The sequence below is a fragment of the Epinephelus moara genome, chromosome 18, assembly GCF_006386435.1.
Source record: "Epinephelus moara isolate mb chromosome 18, YSFRI_EMoa_1.0, whole genome shotgun sequence".
Classification (NCBI taxonomy): Eukaryota; Metazoa; Chordata; class Actinopteri; order Perciformes; family Serranidae; genus Epinephelus; species Epinephelus moara.
This window is the reverse complement of record NC_065523.1, coordinates 24,814,688-24,834,702: the sequence shown is the minus strand read 5'-3', so window position 1 is coordinate 24,834,702 and position 20,015 is coordinate 24,814,688. Positions and strand designations below refer to the sequence as shown.

At 43.6% G+C, this 20,015-nt stretch overlaps 1 protein-coding gene across 3 annotated transcripts; it reads right to left on the bottom strand.

The window, feature by feature from the left end:
- Nucleotides 1-275: 275 nt before the first annotated feature.
- gpr139 (G protein-coupled receptor 139) lies at nucleotides 276-18,479 on the bottom strand. 3 transcript variants are annotated; one of them, XM_050069517.1, is made up of 3 exons: nucleotides 18,323-18,479; nucleotides 2,410-2,412; nucleotides 276-1,674 (listed from the first exon to the last, which is right to left on the bottom strand). In XM_050069517.1, exons 1-3 carry the CDS (start codon nucleotides 18,468-18,470, stop codon nucleotides 686-688), a joined length of 1,140 nt encoding a protein of 379 aa, XP_049925474.1. In that variant the 5' UTR covers nucleotides 18,471-18,479; the 3' UTR covers nucleotides 276-685. The 3 variants fall into 3 exon arrangements, with proteins under 3 accessions (XP_049925474.1, XP_049925475.1, XP_049925473.1); XM_050069518.1 differs by lacking the exon at nucleotides 2,410-2,412 and adding an exon at nucleotides 17,966-17,968 and having other exon boundaries at nucleotides 18,323-18,476; XM_050069516.1 differs by lacking the exon at nucleotides 2,410-2,412 and having other exon boundaries at nucleotides 18,323-18,470.
- Nucleotides 18,480-20,015: the final 1,536 nt, after the last annotated feature.

Below are 20,015 nucleotides of genomic sequence, written 5' to 3'. Positions count from 1 at the left end.
CCCCTGCATATTAAAGTTTAAATGACAGCGCTGTTTTAACATTGCTTGAGAGACAGCCAGAACCGTCGGTGGCTCTGCCTGAGTGAAATCACCCCTCGAGGTGAGATGTTCAGCGCCCGGACTCTCAGACTGGATATCTCTGCTTTCTGGAAACAGCTCCCAGTGGACAAAGACGCAGCTGTTCAAAGCTCCTCACACTGTTGGCGGCAGTGTGCAACAGAGAGTCCATAAAGAAATCAATGTCTCCGAGCGTTTGAAGCTTCACCGAGGATTCGTCTGTCAGTTTATTCTTTAGTGCTGTGGCTCATAGTCAAGTGATAGATGGTGGTGATATCCTTTTATCAGTCAGTGAGTCACAGTCTTTACAGTTTTTTTTTTGTTGTTTTTTTTTGCATGGAGGAAACAACATCTATTTGATGCTGGTTGCTGCTTTGTGAATACTTTATTGAACATGAGAGGCTGTTTTCTGTCAAGCACGCATCTGCTGTTTGCTTTTCCACCTTGCTAGCCGACCACTTTGTTATCGCTCAAAGCTAGCTAAACTGTTCCCTCTGTGCTCTCCGGGCGTGTTGACATTTTCAAGCCTCAAAGAGTCCCATGCGGGCAAAGCTGGTCACCAAGGAGACAATGCCTGAATATGTTCCCCAACAACTGAGGGTGGGGGCGGCTGCTGGTGGCTGAGGACTCAAGAGGAAATACAGATTGGCTTCCCATTTTTGTCATACTGGTACACCAACATCTTGATGCAGTGAGAGTTGGCTGGTGAGATCCAGGGGCTGCTCGTGATGGAAAAGTTGTGGCTGGCGTAGAATGGCGGTGGCTGCTTGCGGCAGTGGACCAGGGCGCGCAGCACGTTGGCCGCCATGCCCCGGAAACGCTTGCTTATGAAGCAGTAGAGGAAGAAGTTGACCCCGGTGTTAAGTAATGCTAGCATGTTTGCCAGATCGGTGAGCGCGTGGAGCAGTCGGCCGGCACCTTGTGAGGCTGGAGGTGGGGAGTAGAAGTGGTAGAGGATCATGAGGGTACGTGGCGCCCACAAAACAGCGAAAATGGAGGTGATGGCGAGGAGGATGGCGGTGGTCTTGCCGGTGGAGTAGCCGCGCAGACGGAAACAGCTGCGGCGTCTGCGCAGCTTGCGAACAATGACAGTGTTGAGGGAGAAGAAGACGGTGCAAGGGAGGAGGTAGACGGTGGCGCAGTGGGCCCACACCAGAACATGCTGTGCCACAGTTCTCCTGTTGCCCTCCCCTCCTCCTCCTCCGCCACCATTGCTCAACCCAGGCAGGCTGTGCCACAGCTCAGGCCACCAGTAATAAGGAGCTGCAGAGAGCAGGCACCCAATATACACAGCAAATATCACCCTTCGTGTGCGGGCCGGGTAGGAGACTGTGTGGTAGCGCAGCGGGTGGCAAACAGCGATGTAACGGTCAATGGTGAGAGGCACGGTGATCCAGATGGAGGTGTGGATGGAGGAGAACTCCAGAACCTGCACTGCGTTGTTCAGTGACGGAGGTAGCGGCGTGGCCAAAATAAAATCCTCCAATATGAAGTCGACAAAAACAATGAGGAGCAGGACCAGGATGTCGGCGGCTGCCAGAGCCAGGAGATAGTTGTAGGAGGACTTCTGACGACGCAGCACCAGCTGGGACAGGATGACCACTGTCAGGATGTTAGCTGGGGGGAGGAAGGAGGGGAGGAAGGAGGGGAGGAAGGGATGTTGGAGGATGATTGAAAGTAGATAGGTGGAGGAAGATAGGGAAATGATAGAAAAAGTATGAGATTGGAAAAGGAATGGGCACAGGTTAGGGCAGGGAAGGAAACAGAAAAATTGAGTGTTAGTGGGCAGGTGATTGAAAAGAGGCAACAACAAACAGTAACAGAGATGCAGTGGATATGTACTGCCAGGTAACACACAATACAAACAAACAAAAATATGTGAAACACTGTCAGCACCATCAGCAGCATCAAGCGCACATTTTCTTTTAGTTTCATCCTGCAATATGCAAAGAAAACTCTGTTATCGCCCCCAGTCAGTATGTACCACGTTCAACCAGCTCTCCCACTGTGTAATCCCTCCTCTGTTTATTGCTCCCTTCCCTTTTTCCCTTCATCTACACCTGCTGTGTAATTCCAGCAGCACCTGCCTCTGCCTTTGGCCAAATTGTTATCTCTAATAAAGAGCAAAGCCACAACAAAAACAGGAGGGCAACGTGCAGCATCTCAGCCTCGGCAATCTGCTGAGTTCGCTACTGCCTGCCACCGGCAATTTAGCTCCTAAAACAAAGCACAAGGACGCAACGTCTCTCTCTGTCTGCCTCTGTTTTTTTTTGTAATCTTCACTCCATATCCCCGCCATAAACCGCCATATCTTCCCTTCCATGGTGCCAAATGAAATGTTTCCCTCGCCACCTTCTTGTTTATCTATTCCAAGTCTGTCACTTTCTTTCACAGGACAGCTGAATATCCCAGGAGAGCGCACCACTACTCTCTCATTTTTCGTTAAGAAGAATGTGGACACACAGGCCTGGATGTGATTTATCCCACTGCTGCTTTTACCAAAGAATGACCTCTGTGCGGCTGCATCAGGCAGGAGCAGCACAGCTCTCTGCCTCTCACGTGGAACTGCAGTTGGGTGACTGCGTTGAACAGGCTCATTACATGTCTTCTTTCTTTGTTGTCTATTCCCTGTTTCCCCCTGTTTCTGTCACGTGCGCGTATTATTCCCTGGTGATTCCCATAATCAGGCAGTCGAGTTTACAGGTTGTGAGTATGCTCAGATGTTTCCCAAATTTAGAGGAGACAGCAAACAAGATGCTGGCTTTGCTTACACTGTAGTGTACTGAAAGTAGCCTGCTACTTTTTACACTGTGATGTTGAAAAAATAAAATCAGTTAAAGGGTCAGTGTATAAGATTTAGGGGGATATAGCGGCATCTAGTGGTAAGGACTAGAGATTGCAACCAGCTGAAATGTCTCCTGGTTAGAATTTCTTCAGCGCTCATTGCCCAGGAGGTTTTCAGAAGGTCTCTTCCTCTCCAAAACAATCTGACACGGTGATTTAAAGGTGAAGTGCATATGATTTAGGGGGATTTGGCGCCATCGAGTGGTAAATTGCAGATTGCAAACAGCTAAAACTTCTCCTAGCTAGAATTCCTTCAGTGTTTGTTGTTCAGGAGGTTTTATCGGGAGCCAAATTATCCACAGAAATCTCTTCCTCTCCAAAACAAACTGACCCAGTGATTTAAACTGGTAACAACACCGAATAAAGCAGTTACACATTACAAATTCATGTATTTCTGATGCAACATGCTAGTGTGTGGTCACATTTTTTCTTATATAACACAAGATCCAGACGTTCAGGAGGTTTTAACTGGAAGCTGAATTATCCACAAAGGACTCTTCCTGTTAAAAACAAATGGACTAGGTGATTCAAACCAATAGAAACACTGAATAAAGCAGTGTCATGTTACAAATTGGTGTAACTCCAGTGCTGCTCAGTGCAGTTGGAGTTACCACGGTGGCTGATGCCAAACGCAAAAAGGCGACAACGTGAATGGCCCTTTCTGAAGCCAGTGTTTGGTTTGTCCGTTCTGGGCTATTATCAGGAGTCTTATTGCACAGAGCACCTTTAATAAACCTTAAATTAAGGTTATTTTAAATGAACTTCTATGCACAAGATTGTTTTTCTGAGTTCCTGAAAAGCTGATATTGACAGTTTGGAAATAAATGGTTTTATCTTGAAGCAGTAATATGGGAATTGTGTTTTTAGGATGATTTTCCATTTGTCTAAGATAATTCTGGATATCGTCTTATATGGACCCAATGACAAACTTCCGGGACGAAAACCCCAGCCTCAGGTACATAAAATGAAATGCTGCTGACTAACTGCATAGCATGCTATATATACTATCACCTGTTGTTATTAAAATAACTTCACTGACTTTTGGTTTCACACTGGAAGTGAGTTTTTTTGATGAGCTATAGTATTAAGATATTCCTATTTATTTAAGTAGACACTTGTGTGTTCATTCAATACAATGGTGACATGGAGTGTAAAATTCAAAGGTGTTATTTGAGAAAATTAATGCTTTTCTGATGTGTCCAAAGAGTCCTGTTTCATGCTGTACAACTTTAATTTATTAACTAACAAAACACACACACACACACACACACACACACACACACACACACACACACACACACACCAATGTATCCATCCTTTTGTTCTGTTGCTAACCAATCTCATTTAGTGAAACTTGCTGGTGCAGCATGAAGACATGTCCCATCTGTTTCCTTGGATGAAGATGCCTCTGACACTGATTCGCATGCAGCATCACTGAGACATCAATGCATTTAGCAGCTGTCACCGTCCATACAGTGTCTGTGTGTGCGTGTGTTCTGTGGTCCTGTCCCTCTCTGCAGTAATAGATCTGGGATTGGATTAAATATGGCAGTCTGGTACATCACACTTCACAGCCTCAGCCACTATCAGCTGATTACAAATTACAAAGCCGGCTCCAGCTAATGACTAAAGATGTCCTTGCCAGACTGGAGGATGTGCAGCAGAAGACACGCGCGCGCGCACACACATACAAACACACATTTACACATGTCTGCACATGCACACAAATCATTAGGGATGCGCCGATACATTAAGGCACAATCTATCAATAAACATAAAATGAGACGTCAAAGCAGTTTACAAGACTCGACAAGCCAATATATGTGTACACGTAGGGCTGCTGGATTGCACGACAACCCCCACCATCACACTCACCACCGCTTGTGCATCACACCAACCTCTGCAGAGGCAAGTTAAATTGCTTTCATGTCGAATCTTGGTTGATTGTGTTATTGATTCCTTGTTTTCAGCTACTAATCTTCTCCTGTCTGTCTGTCTGTCTGTCTGTCTGTTTCTTCTTCTCTCCTGGTGGTCAGTTTGGTCCACAATCACTGCGCATTAATCCAGAATACATAAAATTTTAGGTTTACCCTGGACCCAAGGATATGGATCCTCACATTAAGCAGCATGAGGTTTTTAATAACCTTCAGCGTAATAATTGTAGGTTCTTTAAGACTGATTTTGTATTTGTAATTTGTCTTTAAAATTTGTCATCTAAATATAGATGTGGGATATTAATGTCACCATGTTCCAACACTGTGTACTTTATGTTTTTCGGTGATGAGTATTATTGTACATTGGTTTGACCAAATTACAGCAATTAAAGAAAGTTAAAGGGAAACTCCACTGATTTTAGGCTACGCATCAAAGTCCAGCCCGCTCTCACTGAAAAAACGACCACATAGGTCGAGTGAGTTGGCAGCTTATTACGACCCATACTTAGGTTTATTGTAAGACGGCACCCTTTAGTGGTGGTAGTAATTTTTACAGGAGCAGAGAAGGAACTGATGTGACGTAGCATAAAAAGCAACAAAGTCCGCACAATGATGTACAAATATCTAAGTAGCCCCTATAAGGTGAGCAGGAGGGTTGCTGGCTGGGTTAACAAACACAGAGCTTTCACCCAGGAGACTAGTGTTTGTGTCCCGAAGTCAAGATTGATTTCTTTTACTAATAACGTCATCTAGTATACTAGTCTGCGTGGCATGCTACGCTAGTGCCGTATGTGATGTATGTCATGTGGCATATATCTTACATTAGTGACAAAAGTACTTGTTCGATGCCAAACCATGAAGTAGTTTTGTTGCCTAAACCTAACCAGGTAATTTTGGAGCAGAACTGTGAGTGTTTAAAACTACGACCATTGAGGCCAATTCAAATTTTCTGAACAGGTTCAGTTTTCTGGGTTTTTCACAGAACTGCAGACCCCTGTTCATGACTAAAAGACAACCTAACTGTTTTTTTTTTTCAGAGACACATTCTTGACATTGTCAGCGCCGGTTGTGCCACTCCACAATGACACATCATTGCATTTACAGCATTGTGGCACCAAAAGCAGGTATTTAAAGCCAAAACATGATCCTTTCCTAACCATAATTGAGAGTAGGTGTTTCTGTGGTGATACAGAGAATTCAAGGATGAGGCCGATCAGGGAGTTCTTTCTTAATGCACGCTTAATTACGAGCTCGGATCAACATGGCTACATGCAGAAGCTATGTGATGATTGTGAACAGAGAGAGACACAGCTTATATAGGATGGTGGCATGTATACTATTACCTAAAATGGTGCCTTGACACATTAGTCTAACTTGTCCATTCATCAGTAAGCCTAGCACTTCTGACGCCATGACGTCTGTCATAACAGAACATGATCCCCAGGGGTCTTGACCAAGTATCCACTGGTCAGTGGAGATGTAAAAATACATACTAAGAATAATCAAGTGTTTTTTGTGCCTGAACATAACAACGCATTACCAACAGTATTGTTGAAAAGTAAAGTTTTAACATATCCACTACATTATTATTGTACAAATTCAACCTGGTCTCACTCCAAAATCTGGTGCTTGGGCAGTGACTTGTGGCATCAGACACTGACAAAAAAAATCCATCCTTTAACGCTGGCATAATACGTGGCTGCTCAGCGGCTCATGGGGAAACAAGAACAGGACAAGAATGAAAGTTAAGGTGGCGAAAGTCCGAGTAGGGCAGGTTGGAGGGGTGGTGTATGGGTCCAACAAACAGACTTTTACTTGGAAGAGTACCTTTCACATTGTATCTGGACATGGAAGATCCATGACCAAACGTCAATATGTGATGAGGTTGGAGTTAGAATGTGTTGACAAATTAAACATATCCGTGATTTACAGAAATGTCCACTGCCAACATTTATTCTGACGTTTTTGTTGCCATAAACCTCCTTGAGCTATCATTGTCGAATAAACGAAACAACTCTAACATGCAGCACATCTGTTGAGCTACCCGATTTAATGTCTCTTGTTTTGCCTACTGCTTGTTTCAACAATCTTTTTTTATCTCAGTCTGGTCATACTGAGTCTTTGTGTGTGTTGTTTCCCCATACAGCCACCCCCGTACTGTAAACACACCTGCAGCCTATCACCTGGTTTATCCAAGAGATCTTAACACTGTTTGTGTTTTTTGTACCAGAAAAAGTTGCAGCTAAGCTCTGAGCTGCACATAAACTTCCTATTGGAGGTCCATTACAAACCCTGCAGAATGTGCCTCACCTTTAATCCCTCGCTTCACTACCTGTATTGTACCTCTGCCCGCTAAACAGAGAGGAGTGACATGAAATGGAAACAGTGAGGTGTTGACTGTCATTGGTTGGGTATTATTCTGTCCGGGCTCCCCGGTGAGACGAGGCCTTCTACAGACAAACAAAAGGGATCCGTGGTGAGCCTGACATTTCCATTTAGCTCTAGCCAGCTTGCACTGGATTGCCCATTCATTTCAATTGACTCCTGGTCCTTACATTGTCTCTGGGGTCGAGGAAGGGGGGACAGACGAGAGCTGCACACCCATGCATACACAGAACACAAAAATGAGGACAACACACATACAGCATGAATGCATGCATACTGAGACACGTGCATCTCATGCCTGGACACATGCAAATGTCCCTGTTGTTTCTCTTTGCGAAATAAGTGTCTCCCACTGAGAGGGGATTAAAATGACCTGCAGGACAGCTAATGGGCTGCTGTGTGTTTGTCTTCTGTCTACATTTGCTTGTGTGTCTGTGTATGTGTTTGCATAGGTGACCCCTTCTGTCGACTTGTGTGGGAGTGCTTTTGTGTCTGTGCTCCCCCTGCTGCTCCCCTAATATGACGGGGGACAGGGCCATTGACGTCGTTTTGCGGGAAAAGAGAAGGCACAGCGTGCTCCCCGAGGTGTGTAACGAGGCTGACTCATCCCACCACTAAAGGGACGTGTTCAGACGGGCTGTCGACAAACGACACTGCGCATCTTAACCCCTCGAAATCGGTGGCAAAACATGAGAGGCTGCATACTAGTCATTAGGCTTTCTCCTGGGCTTCATATTACACTGAACATTTTAAAAAGGAAATTATACCCCGCAAAAAAGTGAGCAATGCAATTAAGCTTTTTTTTTTTTGTCATTTGGAGAAAATTGAGTTTTCGCTTTGACGGCTTATCCGGAGGCTAATAAGATGAGATGAGTGTAGAAGAGAGGGATGAGGATATAGATGGAAGGTGAAGGAAAGTGTGGTCTGAAGAAGGTCACAGATAGTTAAAAAGGAGAGCAGGTTATTGAGAGGGAATGGAGGGGAGGATTAGACGGAAAGACAGAATGAGACGGAGGGAGAGGGGTATAGAGGAGAGCGGTGAGGCGGTGAGAGGAAAGGAAGTGAGGCGAGAGTCAGAGAGGGGGTGAATATCAAAGCTTGCTTCAAAGGTCACAAGCACTTTGTTCCTGATGACAACCATTTCCCTTTTGTCTTCTCTAAGTGTCAGACCCGACATAAAGCAGAGGCGATTCCTTAATTCCCCCAAACGAAAACCAGGAACAAAGCCACAAAAGCCACAAAAAAACACCATGCAGTGAAGACAGAATTATGATTTTGCCGACGTTTTAAAACAGTTTAAAATGGAGAGAAAACCCCTAATGCTATGAATCCTCCTTAGCGCTATTTATTTGGCTCGAAATTCAGGTTTGTACTGCCATGTAGATGGCAGCTGCCAAGCTGCAGACCACTATTTTAGACTAAGAAACAACAATATCAGTTATGTTTTAGCAAGTCATTGCTGTGTCTCCAGCGGCTTTTAAGGCTCAAAACGTAGGCAGTTCATAGCTACCTGTCAGCATTGTTTCCCAGTAGCTTCTTATGCTTCAAACTTGGGCGTTTTGTAGTGACCCATCAGTGCTTTTTCACCGGCTCTACAGGCTCCAAACGGGGACATTTTGTGGCGACTTGCCAGTGTTTTGCCAGCTGCTTTTTAGGCTCTGAACTTGGGTATTTTGTAGCACCCTGTCAATTTTTTTCCTGTGTCTTTTTAGGGCTCAGAACATGGGCGTTTTGAAGCAATGTGCCAGTATTTTTCCAACAGATTTTTAGGCTCCAAACGTAGGCATTTTGTAGCGACCCATTAGTCTTTTTACAGGTGCATTTTAGGCTCTCAATGTAGACATTTTGTAGTGACTTGTCAGTGTTTTTCCTGTGTCTTTTTATGCTCCAAAATGAGTGTTTTGTAGCCACCTGTCAGTGTTTTCCCAACAGATTTTTAGGCTCCAAACGTGGGCATTTTGTAGCAACCCATCAGTGTTTTTCCAGCGGATTTTTAGGCTCTGAACATAGACTTTTTGTAGTGACTTGTCAGTGTTATTCCTGTGTCTTTTTAGGCTCCAAACATGAGCATTTTGTGGCAATGTGCCAGTGTTATTCCAGCTGTTTTCTTGGGCTCCAAGCATGGGCATTTTGTAGTGACCTGTCAATGTTTTTCTAGTGTCTTTTTAGGCTCTAAATGAGGGCATTTTATAGCGACTCATCAGTGTTTTTCCAGCCGCTTTTTAGGGCCTCAAACATGAGTGTTTTGTAGCAACCTGTCAGTGTTTTTCCAGCAGATTTTTAGACTCCAGGCATGGGCATTTTGTGGCAACCCATTAGTGTTTTTCCTATGGCTTTTTAGGCTCTGAATGAGGGCATTTTGTAGCGATTTGTCAGTGTTTTTCCTGCGTCTTTTTAGGCTCCAAACATGAGTGTTTTGTAGCCACCTGTCAGTGTTTTTCCAACTGACTTTTAGGCTCCAAATGTGGGCATTTTGTAACGACCTGTCAGTGATTTTCCTGCATCTTTTTAGGCTCCAAACATGGGCATTCTGTAGTGACGCGTCAGTGTTTTTCCAGTGGATTTTTAGGCTCCAAGTATGGGCATTTTGTGGCAATTCATCAGTGTTTTTTCAGCCAATTTTTAGGCTCTGAGCTTGGGGTTTTTTTGTAACGACCTGTCAGTGTTTTTCCAGACAATTTTTAGGCTCTGAACTTGGGTGTTCTGTAAAGCCTGTCAGTGTTTTTCCTGTGTCTCTATAGGCTCTGAATGTGGGCATTTTGTTGCAACCTGTCAGTATTTTCCCTGCGTCTTTTTAGGCTCTGAACGTGAGCATTTTGTAGTGACCTGTCAGAGTTTTTTCTGCAGGTGTTTTGGCTCCAAACATGGGCATTTTGTAATGATCCACTGTACAGACACAGAGAAACTATGAGAAAAGAAAAATAAAATAAGCAGTGTGCAACAAAAATGTGAAAAAACTGAGAAAATTGTGCATTATGCTACAATATATAACACAATATATGAATATAAATATAAAAGAGATATGTTGTGTAAGAAATAGAAACATATGAAATATGTACAAATCTGTGCATTGTCCTACAAGTGTGCAAAAACGTAATGCAAGAGTAGAACAGGTAAGAATTAAATATTAAATCAGAGGGTATTGTGCCACCAACACTGGGTATTTAAGCCAAAACATGATCTTTTCCTCAACATTACCAAGTAGTTTTTGTGCATAAACATAACCACACATTAAATACAGCAAAGTTTCAACATATTGTGCAAATGTAAAGTATCCGTATAGTTTGCAGCAGCATACAATCCAAACATTTCCCTGGCGATTGTGTTGGATAATATCAGTTGGACACAATTTATTGTGAGCATAAGCCTGATGTATGTGATCTGAGAGTTAATGAGGAAGGGTAAGGGAAACTCATAAGAAAAAGAAAGATGCAATAAAGATGATAGAGCAAGAATGAGAAAAAGAGATATGTATTGAAACAAGATATTTAAGGTTAATGGGCATATTAAGAGAGGCCCTGGTTGCTGCTAATGATATTGATGCTACTGCAGTGCTCTGCCTCTGCTCACCTCTAACAGCCATTCATTTCACAGACAGGCCACAGTGAGTCAAAGTTTGGTGGAGATGACTGTCCTGACTTCAAGGCTAACACTGCTGCCAGTGATGAGACACTGCAGGCTGACAGCTCATCGTGTTTAAAGGGTTTATAAACAATACTAACATTTATAATGTGCTCTGGGATCTTCTCCAAATGGTTTTATGAGGTTTCAGCTGTGGAAAAAAAACACAAAAGGTGAAAGTTATTTGGAGGGAGATAGAGGGACGAGGAGAGAATTAAATGCAGAGGGGAAGAAGGGTAAATGGATGGAAGATGAGGAGGAAAATGAAACATTAACACGACATCTAGATCACAGTACTGTAATTATCCTCAGACTGATGTATCACTGTGATCCAGAAAATGCCAAATGATATGCGGGGGATTTGGGTTTGCAGTGTTTTCAGCAGCGGCAACAGCGTTCTGTTGTCAGCTGGTCAAACAAAGTCAGCTCTGTCACTGCATCAACAACATCTCTGATTTATTGCCTCTAACAACACCTCCCTCCTCTCTTGCCTCCTCTGTCCTCCCGCGCCCTCTCTGGCTCGTCTCCCCCATGACAAGCTGACACCACTTCTCTCTTTCCCTTCCTCTCCGTTCTCAGACTGGAGACAATCCAGAGCTACAAAGCCTCTTCCATTTGATTTACTGAATATTCACTATCTTTTCCTGGCTGTCCATGCTTCAACACAAGCTTTCACATCCTCTCCTCTTTGTCCACTTTACACCACCTAATCTCAAACTCCACTTTTAGAGTGATAGTATCTATTAACAAGCCACCATCCCACCACAGATGCCCTGTCGCTGGTGCAGACTGACAGATCAATAAGTCCAAACTGAAAACCACTGGGGCCCATCTCTTCATTAAGTCGCGGCTGACACCTGGCCTCCACTGTGACGTGGAACAGAGGGTTGTTAGCGCAGAACATCCCCGACCTTTTCCCCTTCTGGTGTGCAGATAAGTGGGAGTGGGAGGGGATGTTTTTCAACTCTCACGTGTGCCAGTCACACCGCTGACTCTCAAACAGCCACACAAACTCTAAGAGGCCTCAAGACGGAAGGAAGGAGCGCACCAACATGCTGTGGAGTACCTGAGGTCACATGTCTGTGCACACACGTGGACAAAGGACACATCCACATGCATCTGTACACTATACAACCACTTGTCGGCACCTATTCAACGTTACACAGCCAGTTTGATTCACCGGTTGTAAGCACTCAACAGTCAATAGACATTTGAGTGGGGATTATTCAGGCCCTGTCTACACGTCTACAGATGTTTTCCCACAGCGTTTAAAAAAAAAAATCTGTCCACATGTCCTTCATTTTACAAAACATCTCTGTACACACTAGAACTCAAAAACAACTTCAAGTGCTCGTCACTGTTGAGGCTAGAGTTGCCTTTGTCAAAACCCCTGCTGCAGATCTCACCACTGTTTATTCCCCTTCAACATAAAAACCAAGGAGCTCACTCAAAGTTATGAGTGATGCTCTGGACATAAAGTTTCCTTCCACACCTTATCCACAACAATCCCACTCTCAAAATTGTCCTACTAATCTGACCAATCCAGATCCAAAGCCATGGTTTCTGGCAGCCTTTAAACTGCAAACACTGAGGTGGAGGCAGTAACATTGGGTGCAGACACCTCTGTTCATCCGTGGTGTGGATAAGCAACACTACGTTTAAGTGTAAAGTAGTCATTAGACCAATCTGTGCTAACAAAACATGAACGAACCGGTAGTCCGCCATTGCTGCTGTTGTTTCTGTTGCATGTTTATTACACAAAGCAACAACTGACATGCACAAATTGAGGAGATGATGTCATCGTTTCCAAATGCTCTGTTTTACACGTCCACACGGGTACAAAGTAATTAGAGTTTTGAAAGAACTGCACCTTTTAAAAAAAAATGTCAGTTTTAACAAGCAAACACTCCACTGGCCAAAGCGTAGAGAAAAATATCAGTTTTTTAAAATGTCTGTACACTTGTAGACAGGGCCTTAAGGCTCATTTATGCTCCCTTTACATACAAAAATGTATGTCCGTTTCAAACGATGTTACCTTCACTGCCCACATACTTCCATGCGCCCTTTACGTTGGCATGGATGTTAACCAATATATCCACCAGGAGGCAGCCCAGCGTCAAAAGTTTATGACAACAACAAACTCAAAAACAAACATGGCAACTGTGGAGGAGATATTGATAATGTACCTCTTGCATAAAAGACAAAAACAAAGGCAGCGTTGTAGGAGGCGGTGGTCGGTGAGGCCGTTAAATACATCGCGACTGGAGGACGGAGAATTCTTTTCTCTAGTACTGCCGATGAGAGAAATTGAATTGTTATTTCTTCTTCGTGTCTCACTAGAGCTACGTATCGGGTAGTGACAGCAACACTGCCCCCACGGTTCCCGGTGGTACTGCTCCGTTTGGCCCGTATCCGTAAGCTTTATGGAAACGGGCAGAAATACGGACGAAATGAACGCGGAGCACGAACAGAAGGCTCCGTCCGTATCCGGATCCGTATTTCACGTAGAGCATAAATGAGCCTTTAGTCGCACATACTGTTTCCAACAAATATTTTAAGTTAAATTACAAAATAATTTTATACAGTGCCTTCCAAAACTGTTACAAATCACCATTACAAAAATAAAAGTGGTATCTGACAATTCTGGTTACATTTAGGTACAAAAACAACTTGAGGAAACACTGTGTTTTCGTTAAAATTTCTAGTCGTCATAGTAACAATATTGACTATTTGGTTAAGATTAACGAATAACTGTGATCGTGGTTAAAAGAAATCTACATTAGCTGTGTCTCAATTCAGGGACACGGCCTTCACGGTCAATGTCGGCCACGTCCGCAATTGGACGGTCTGACCTGCGTAGGATTTCCTTGTTTCCTAGACAGTTGTTCTCACCCCGACCTGTTGCCGTTGCTGTTACCTAGCAACCAGCTGCACTTGACGAAAGAAGGAGTAAGCTAGTAAGTTAGTTATATTTCAGGCAGATGGACCATATTTAGGTAAACTTATCAAATTAAGATTGTTTACGCTGTGTGCTTTCAGCTAATAGTAATGTTAATAACAGTTAACCATTAGCTAGTTAACAAATCTTAGTTAACCTATGCAATGCATCTTGGGATAGGCTGGGCCACGAAGGATTCATCCGTTGCATCCTCCAAATTCTGGGAAACAAGGCTGCATTTTTCAGCAGCATTTAAAGGAGTCTTCAAAATGGGACAGCCTTGGTCGCGCCGATGTGATGCAGTCGGTCTTCAAATGCAGCCTTCGGTGGCTGCAGCCCCTGAACAGAGACACAGCTAATGACTGCTGGAAGGAGAACAAAGAGCTGTCTCCCATGTCAGAGTCCATCGTTTTGTTAGCCTATCCAACACCACTGACTGCTGTGGACTTGTGGCTATAACAGTAAGTATATTTCAATCCAATATTTTTATCCACATTTGAACTTGTGCATCCCTGTGAGTGCAAATGCCAAAAACTATAAAAAAAAAAGTCAAAATTTCTAAGGTGTAAAAATGGATATACTGATAAAAGCAAAGTGCAATGGAACTTCCGCAATAAATCACGACACACGTGAAGCATGTGACTCATTTGTCCCTCAAGCTTTCACTCCATTGATGAGACAAAAGACAGTGACAGATGAAAACATCCCCGTGGAGGTGACTTATAACCGTCCTCGAATTAATACATGAATCAAACAAATAATGTCATATTTCCATCTAGTATTCTTCATGTTTTTTCACTGTTTGATGTTCAGCTGGTGTGATTTCAATAACTACAAGTGTTTGAATGTAACTAAGTACAATGAGTCAACTACTATACATGAGTAGATTTTACTTTACTTTGTAATTCTACCTTTAGTCCACTGCATCAGAGGTAAATACTGTAATTTCTGCTCTCCTACTTTGATTTTCAAGCTTGAGTTACTGGCTACTTTGCAGGTTACAAAATTACATACAAAACATATGAGTATCTTATAGAGCATTAAACAAATAAAAAAGATCATGATCTGAATTTTTTCCACCAGTGTTCAGGTGTTCAGTGTGTGCAGCTGTAAAACAGGCTGCAATGTAAACACTGCGTACATGCACCAACAATTTACATCCACCAAAAGTGCTTGTTTTTGCCACTGGCAGGCTCAGATTGTTATTTTAAGTGTCTGATAACATTATGGAAATGATCCCTACAGAGACAGGCCTTTTTTTTAAGAAGTAAAATCCTTTTGGTTTGACAGGAAACAGCCCCAAAATCGCTATCGTTAAACCTACCAGACTCCATTTAAATAAACAATAATTTTATCATCACAAAACAAATTTCACTTGAAGCTGAAAATCTCACAAAATCCATTTTGGTTCATATTCCCAGTGTTCCAACAAAAAACAACTCTGGTTTGTTTGACATAAACCCTTAATTCACCCAGTTAGACGTGAAAATGTGCCGGCTCTATACACACCAAAATGACTGTTTATTTAAATGGAGTCTGGTGGGTTTGGCGATAGCGATTTTGGGTCTGTTTCTGGTTAATATAAAGGATCTTACTCTATAAGAAAAGGTCTATTTCATGAGAGATCCTTTCTACGTCATTGTCAGACTCTTAGCGTAATAATCTGAGGCTGTCAGTGGCAAAAACGAACACTTTTAGTGGACGTAAAGTGGCACCATGCACACTGCAGCCTGTTTTAAGGCTGATCAATTTCAATTTCAGTAATGGCCAATTTCAAAAATTGTGTCTCCATTAGTCATTTAGACACATGAGGAAACAGGGTCCAGGTTGAAGAATACTGAAGTTACCACTTGATGCCACACACAGTAAAGAGGTGTTGAAGTAATACATCACGTGTGTCTAATAGAAATATAAATTTAGCAGCGAATGTAAAAATGTGTGATGTCAAAGACAACATGTTGCTGGTGTGTTAATGATCTTACCATGTTGCAAGTTTCAGACTGTCTTTTATGGGTGCTTGATGACTGATTAAATAATAATTACAAATGTTGAATTATTAAATAGAATACAATAGAACTTAATCCTCTTAGTGGCTTTTGTGCCTTGCTGCACGGACATTTTATCAACATTAACACATTTACGAGTCATTTAAAAGCAGGCCTCTTCAGGCCATACTCAGGCATCAGCAATGACCTCGAGTTAACAACACTCGAGCAGGTGGGATTTAAAATGTATGTGTGCAGGTAAAAAGTCTGTAAACACCATTAATTCATTGTGTAGAGAAAAAACGATGGCAGCTGTCTCAGCCCGGATATTCAGAGGTGCTTCACATGGACACTCGGTTATGTCACGCCGAATCACTTCATCAGCTTCAACATACTGTACAGTATTAGCTTTGAGTGTTATGAGACATACTGTACTGTACAAAGAGCAGGCCTCACTTCTGTAATCCCCGCATGTCAAAGGCTTAGACGAAGCACCGACTCCTTCACTGTGCTGTTTGCTATGCCAGCACACGTCTGCTCTGTCTCAAGCAGTGTGGTGTGGTGAGCGGAGAGAGAAGGAGAGAGAAGGAGTTAGCGATTAATTAAAAATGTGGCAATTCGTCTCGGCTCCGTCGTCTGTAGCTCCCCCACTCAGGGCTCAGGGGTGCTACTTCGCTGGCTCTGCTGCTATTCATCTCTTTCTCTTAACTCCGCTCTTCTTCTTCTTCTGGGTGTCCTTGTCTGCCTCATACGACGTCCTGTTCACTCAGAGCTTTCGGTTCATCATTTCCCTAGGTCATGGAGTAATCATATCCCACCACTTGACTTGCGTAATCCCTTTTCTCATCACCTTCCATCATCTTTCCTCCTCGAGTCTGTGCTCTCGACGCAACCTCCTCACCGGCTGCAGCTTAAAGGTCAAAGTCTGAGAGAAACATATGGACATCATGACGACCTCTCCCTGAAGCCCTGTTGCTGTTAGAACGAATGAAACACTGGCTGGTAATCAAAGTAACAGCCTCAAATCCTTCTAGAGTGTTAAATACCTGTGGGTCTGCGGGTCACGCCGCTACTACTCACACATGCCGCGCTCATGAAACATTCATGATTCAGCTTGAGTGGAACGAGCTGTGTCATAATGATTGAATAAGTCGAACTTGGCTGCCGCAAAGTATCAGCCCGCCGCACTCAACTCTGCCATTAATTCAGACAACCATTGTAAGATTGCATTACACTCCTGGGTTATTGTTACTCAGTGATTAAACAAACAGCCTCAATCACATTTGTAAAGACGACTCAGCAGCAGAATCGAATAAAACTTCCGAGGCAGGAAACTTTAAATGACAGCGATGAGAATTGCTTGTGCAAGACTTGATTTGCCGTCCAGGAGAAATAATTAGGTGAGATTTGATCAAAACGGCAGACTTTTACTTTTACAAGGTTGCAAAATCTCGTGGAGCAGCTGCAGTCTTGGCATACAGGAGCTTTTCACTTTGCATTGCAGATTTGTTTTGAACCAGGACAGCTTAGGTTGGTGATAATATCTCACTCTCAGTCTTTATCGAGGGGTGCAGAGCTTGAGAAGGTATCTTAGTCTTATAAATAAGACAAGAAAAGTCACTGATTGTGCTCATCAACATCAGTGTGAAATAGTAAAACCCCTGAATTATCCTTTATGCACAGAATGAGTCCTGCATTTTGGTTGAAACAGAGTGGATCCGACAGTCTGAACCCCTGACCTCTGATTAGTCATCCACACTTTTTCTCTTTCATCTGACCTCCATCTTTTCTGTCTCTGTCTCTCTCTCACACACACATTCATATACACAGATGTACACGCACACACCGCTTTGCTTCCCTGTGTGAGACTAGGTCAACGCTCATAGATCACGCAGTGGGAGTGAGGCAGTAAATGGGTCCGACAGTGACTGTGAATGGACTAATCAGTCAATGGTAATCAGTCAATGGTAAAGACGCAACAAGGAAGTGTCATCAATCCAGGTCATCCAGCAGAGCCATGTAATGCACACTTGTCCCCGAGGTCAAGCCTAGTCAGTGCTCAATCTGTCATGCACATATTCATCAAGAGCGACTACAGATGAACTAAAAAGGTGCAGTTTTAAAGGGTTAACAGTCAGATTTGATGATGCCCTGCACATACGATTGATGTCTCCACTCTTTAAATGGTGCTTCAATATTACCAACTAAACAAATGCACAAACCCTCCAAACAGCAGAGTACAAGCAATGACAAATACATACAAAGTACGTACGCATGCACAAGTGATTGCCACAAGGTCAGAATGACAAATCAACAGTGTGTGTGTGTGTGTGTGTGTGTGTGTGTGTGTGTGCAAAGAGTGACACTCAGGAGCAGCTGTGCACAACACACACTCACTCAAACCTGCAGACAAGTGCACAACAAATCAAGATGCAAAGCGTGACTCCGGCAAAGCACCGATGAGCAAATTCACACAGAATGAGATGTGCTTGTGATTAGACACACACACACACACTCACACTCACATACACACACACACTCATGTGCACGTTTCTTACCTGGCAGGCCGAGACAGAGCAGGACGCTGTAGTAGATGACAGGCAGCGGTCCGAGGGGGCATCCCTGGGCAAACTCAGAGGGATGCTGCCCCGGGCTCCAGGTGCTACCATTTGGGGAAAAAACAGGGAAGATGTGGCTGTGCTCCATGGCCTCTTCCTCGTCCTCTTCCTCCGCTGAGCTCAGTGTCAAGAAGCCTGGCCACACGAGCAAACCGCCTGGTCGCTGGTACAGGAGAGAGGGTGCTCTGTCCTTGGGTGCCAATCAGCATGAGTGTGTGCACGCGTGAGTTTGCACGAGGCGGCAAGGTTGAGAGTGTGAGAAGGAGGGAGAAATGGTGGTGATGGTGGTGGTGGTGGAAGTGGTGGTGGAGAGGGAGACAGCAGACGGGGAGATGCCAGAGATGATATGTGTTAGTAGGTGACGGAGAGGAAGGAAGCGAGAGGAGTGGAGAGGGAGGCGCGAAGAGGTGAGTGTGAAGGTAGAAGTGGAGAGGGGAGGATGCTGCCTGAGTGTGTGAGCGAGGGGGAATGAGAATGAGTCGAGAGCGCAGCGGGAGGAGGAGGAGGAAAGAGGAGGAGGAGGAGAGAGGGAGGGAAAGACGGAAGGAGGGAGGAAGGTAGATGGAGACTGAGGGCATGCTAGAGAGCAGGGAAGTGAGGGAGGGAGACGGAGGCTGAGAGTGGAGGCAGCAGGGATGCTCAGGGAGAAAGAGGGGCTCCTGTTTGAGGGTCGGGAACACAAAGACACAATAAAATTGACGGGGATGTGACAGATGAGAAAAGATAAATGCAGGGTTAAGTCGACTGTGGAAAAGGATAGAGTGTGTTTGCCCTTGTCATACTGTCAGTGTGTCTCTTTATTGTACATCTCTTCACTCACAGTAACTTGACGATTGTTTTAGACCATTAATCTATAAAAGAATGCACAAGCATGAACCCACAAGCCTATTTGCATTTCATAAATGTTACATACAGTATAAATACATGTGATTGTGTGTGTTTGAGTGTGTGTGTGTGTGTGTGTGTGTGTGTGTGTGTTTGGGGGGGGGATGGGGCTGGCTGCTCAATCTAATTTGCCATGCAGTGTGAGCTGTCTGTATCTCCAGTTAAAATGTGCTAATGAGCAAAAGGCTGACACTGAACAACACAAGTTCTTTCTTGAGAAACACTCAGTTATCACAACAGTTATCGTCTCCACAGATGAATCCGTCATCCCTTAGCCGTTTAGTCTGAAAAATCTAATTTCTGATTCTACAAAGGAAATTCGCGGCGCATTGTGAACACAAGCATAACTGATGCAGGTCTATAAAAATCAAATTAATTAACTTTTCTCCAATGTGATGTGTTTATTCCCCAAACATTTTCAGCTACAGTACATTGCTTTCACCGCCATAATGAAGGAAGCTGAGAACGCTCAGGGAATACGCAGCACAATGCAGGAGAGGAATTGCGGGACCTGTTCATTAATTTGCTCTTGATAGTCTACAGAATGAAAAATAATAATGACAGAGTCCAAAGCAAAGTCATAAAATTGCTTGTTTAGTTTCTCCAGTGGTCAAAAACCCCCAAAACAAAACATTATTCAACTTCTAACGTATCCTTATTTAACTGTTGATATGATATCCTATGAATTAGCTCCCCACAAATGACGTTATGTCCTTTACGTAAAGTTACATAATTAACGTAAATTTAT

Coding starts and splice junctions, on each gene's coding strand:
- gpr139 (XM_050069517.1), bottom strand. CDS start 18,470: ATGGAGCACAGCCACATCTTCCCTGTTTTTTCCCCAAATGGTAGCACC.